The 1,997-nt window shown below is 45.6% G+C and overlaps 1 protein-coding gene across 2 annotated transcripts in view; it reads left to right on the forward strand.

The window, feature by feature from the left end:
* The window catches only part of SDHAF2 (succinate dehydrogenase complex assembly factor 2), a 29,062-nt gene that overhangs the window by 13,882 nt on the left and 13,183 nt on the right, over nt 1–1,997 (forward strand). Inside the window, exons 2-4 of one of the 2 annotated variants that reach the window (XM_011993336.1) lie at nt 566–765; nt 1,426–1,649; nt 1,816–1,925. In XM_011993336.1, coding sequence (XP_011848726.1) covers nt 733–765; nt 1,426–1,649; nt 1,816–1,925 — 367 coding nt within the window. In that variant the 5' untranslated portion in view covers nt 566–732. The remainder of the gene's footprint in view (nt 1–565; nt 766–1,425; nt 1,650–1,815; nt 1,926–1,997) is intronic. The other variant, XM_011993335.1, reaches the window with a different exon arrangement.

Raw genomic sequence — 1,997 nt, forward strand, 5'->3', positions numbered from 1 at the left:
TATTGGCCTTTCTCTGCGTTTTCAGGGAAGCTCTGGATCAGCAGCAAGCCACCAGGCATTTAGAGTGTGCTAGATCCTTTCAAGTGCTTAGAGACAGAAACCAGTTCCCCAGGGAGCCCCTGAAAAGCTAGAATGTTGGATGCACACTGCACCTCTTTCCCTCCCGAGGGAGAAGCTGGGAGGTAGGAGTTTTCTCCTGCTTGTTCTGCACTGAGCCAAGGATGAGTGATGAGGGAGTGAGTGCTTGCCAGTCTAAACTGTCACCTTTGTTCTCCATGGTTCTTTGTTCTCCCTCAACCTGCTGCCCTTTTCTGTCAGTACTTAGATTCAAACAAAACAGAAACCTGATCCCCCCAAAGGTCCGAACATTATACATACTTTTCAGTCTTCTCTTTCCATCTCAGGTAGAAGCTAGGAGCTGGGGGTTATCTCATGATCATGCTTGGGCAGGGAGGGGAGAGACTGGCATATGAGTGCTACAAATTGTTCTGCTGGCTTTGATGCAACTGGTTTTGTGCTCACCTGGGGAGCAGGAGCCTCTCACTGGTTTCTGGATTTCTCATAGGGAATTGGTTTGTTTGTTGCTGTTGGCTCAGTGTCTCCATCAGGGGAGGAAGATCTGGGGTTTCCTACTCCACCATCTTCACCTCTTGCTGAGGTCACCACCTTGACATCATATCTTGATAGTTTATCCACTTCTCTGGATTGGGAGCCTTTGGGGGATTAGGGATCATGCTGTCTCTGTGTGCTCAGGATTTGACACAGGTGAGTGAGTAGAGTATAAACCATACGGTAAGAATTTTAAGGGAGTGCAAAGGAAGGAAAAATTGTTTCTGCCAGCATAGTTTCTGGAAAGGAACTGGTTAAGGACACATTTGCAGTTAGGACTGCGTTTTAATTCTAATTGCAGTTACTATTTGGATGATTTGGGGTGAGTTTTTGAACCTTCCTGAGCCTCTCTTTCCTTGGCTGTAAAGTGGGGACAATATCAGCATAATTTCTTTTCTTTTTTTGGGGGGCTAGGGTCTGTTGCCCAGGCTGGCATGCGGTGGTACGATCACAGCTCACTGCAGCTTTGACCTTCCCAGGCTCAGATGGTCTTCCCACTTCAGCCTCCTGAGTAGCTGGGACTACAGGCATCATGGTGGGACTACCCCACTTTGACTAATTTTTGTATTTTTTGTAGAGACAGGGTCTCACTATGTTGCCCAGGCTGGTCTCGAACTCCTGAACTCAAGTAATCATGCTCGCGTCAATATCCCAAAGTGCTGGGATTATAGGTATGCGCCGCTATGCCTGGCCAGCAGCATAATTTCCTCATGACTAAATGTGATTGAATGCATTCAGCACCTAGTAAGCATTGAGTAAATGATAGTGATGATAGTTGTCATTACTGTAAAGATGTTTGTGGTTTGTTCTTTTCAGATGCTTGCTCTGTCAAGGCACAGCCTGTTGTCTCCTTTGCTCAGCGTGACATCATTCAGACGCTTCTACAGAGGTGACAGCCCAACAGATTCCCAAAAGGACATGATTGAAATCCCTTTGCCTCCATGGCAGGAGAGAACTGATGAATCCATAGAAACCAAAAGAGCCCGCCTGCTCTATGAGAGCAGAAAGAGGGGAATGTTGGAAAACTGCATTCTTCTTAGGTATGGGACTAGGAGCCTTTTTTTTTTTTTTTTTTTTAAATCAGGCAGCCTCCAGAGCCAGAGTAGGTTCAGAGAGACTTCCGGGAGTAGGATTCTTGGTGTCACTTCTCTTTTATTAGACATAGCCTTCTCAACCTCTTTTTCTTTTTCTCTTTCTTGTTTTTAGCCTTTTTGCTAAAGAACACCTGCAGCACATGACAGAGAAGCAGCTGAATCTCTATGACCGCCTGATTAATGAGCCTAGTAATGACTGGGATATTTACTACTGGGCCACAGGTACTGGGCACGATAAGCAGCATAATGTGAAAATAGGCTGATTTGAGTCTAGAATTGTATCCTAGATAATTT

This window comes from Mandrillus leucophaeus, unplaced genomic scaffold (genome assembly GCF_000951045.1).
Source record: "Mandrillus leucophaeus isolate KB7577 unplaced genomic scaffold, Mleu.le_1.0 Scaffold43, whole genome shotgun sequence".
NCBI lineage: Eukaryota > Metazoa > Chordata > Mammalia > Primates > Cercopithecidae > Mandrillus > Mandrillus leucophaeus.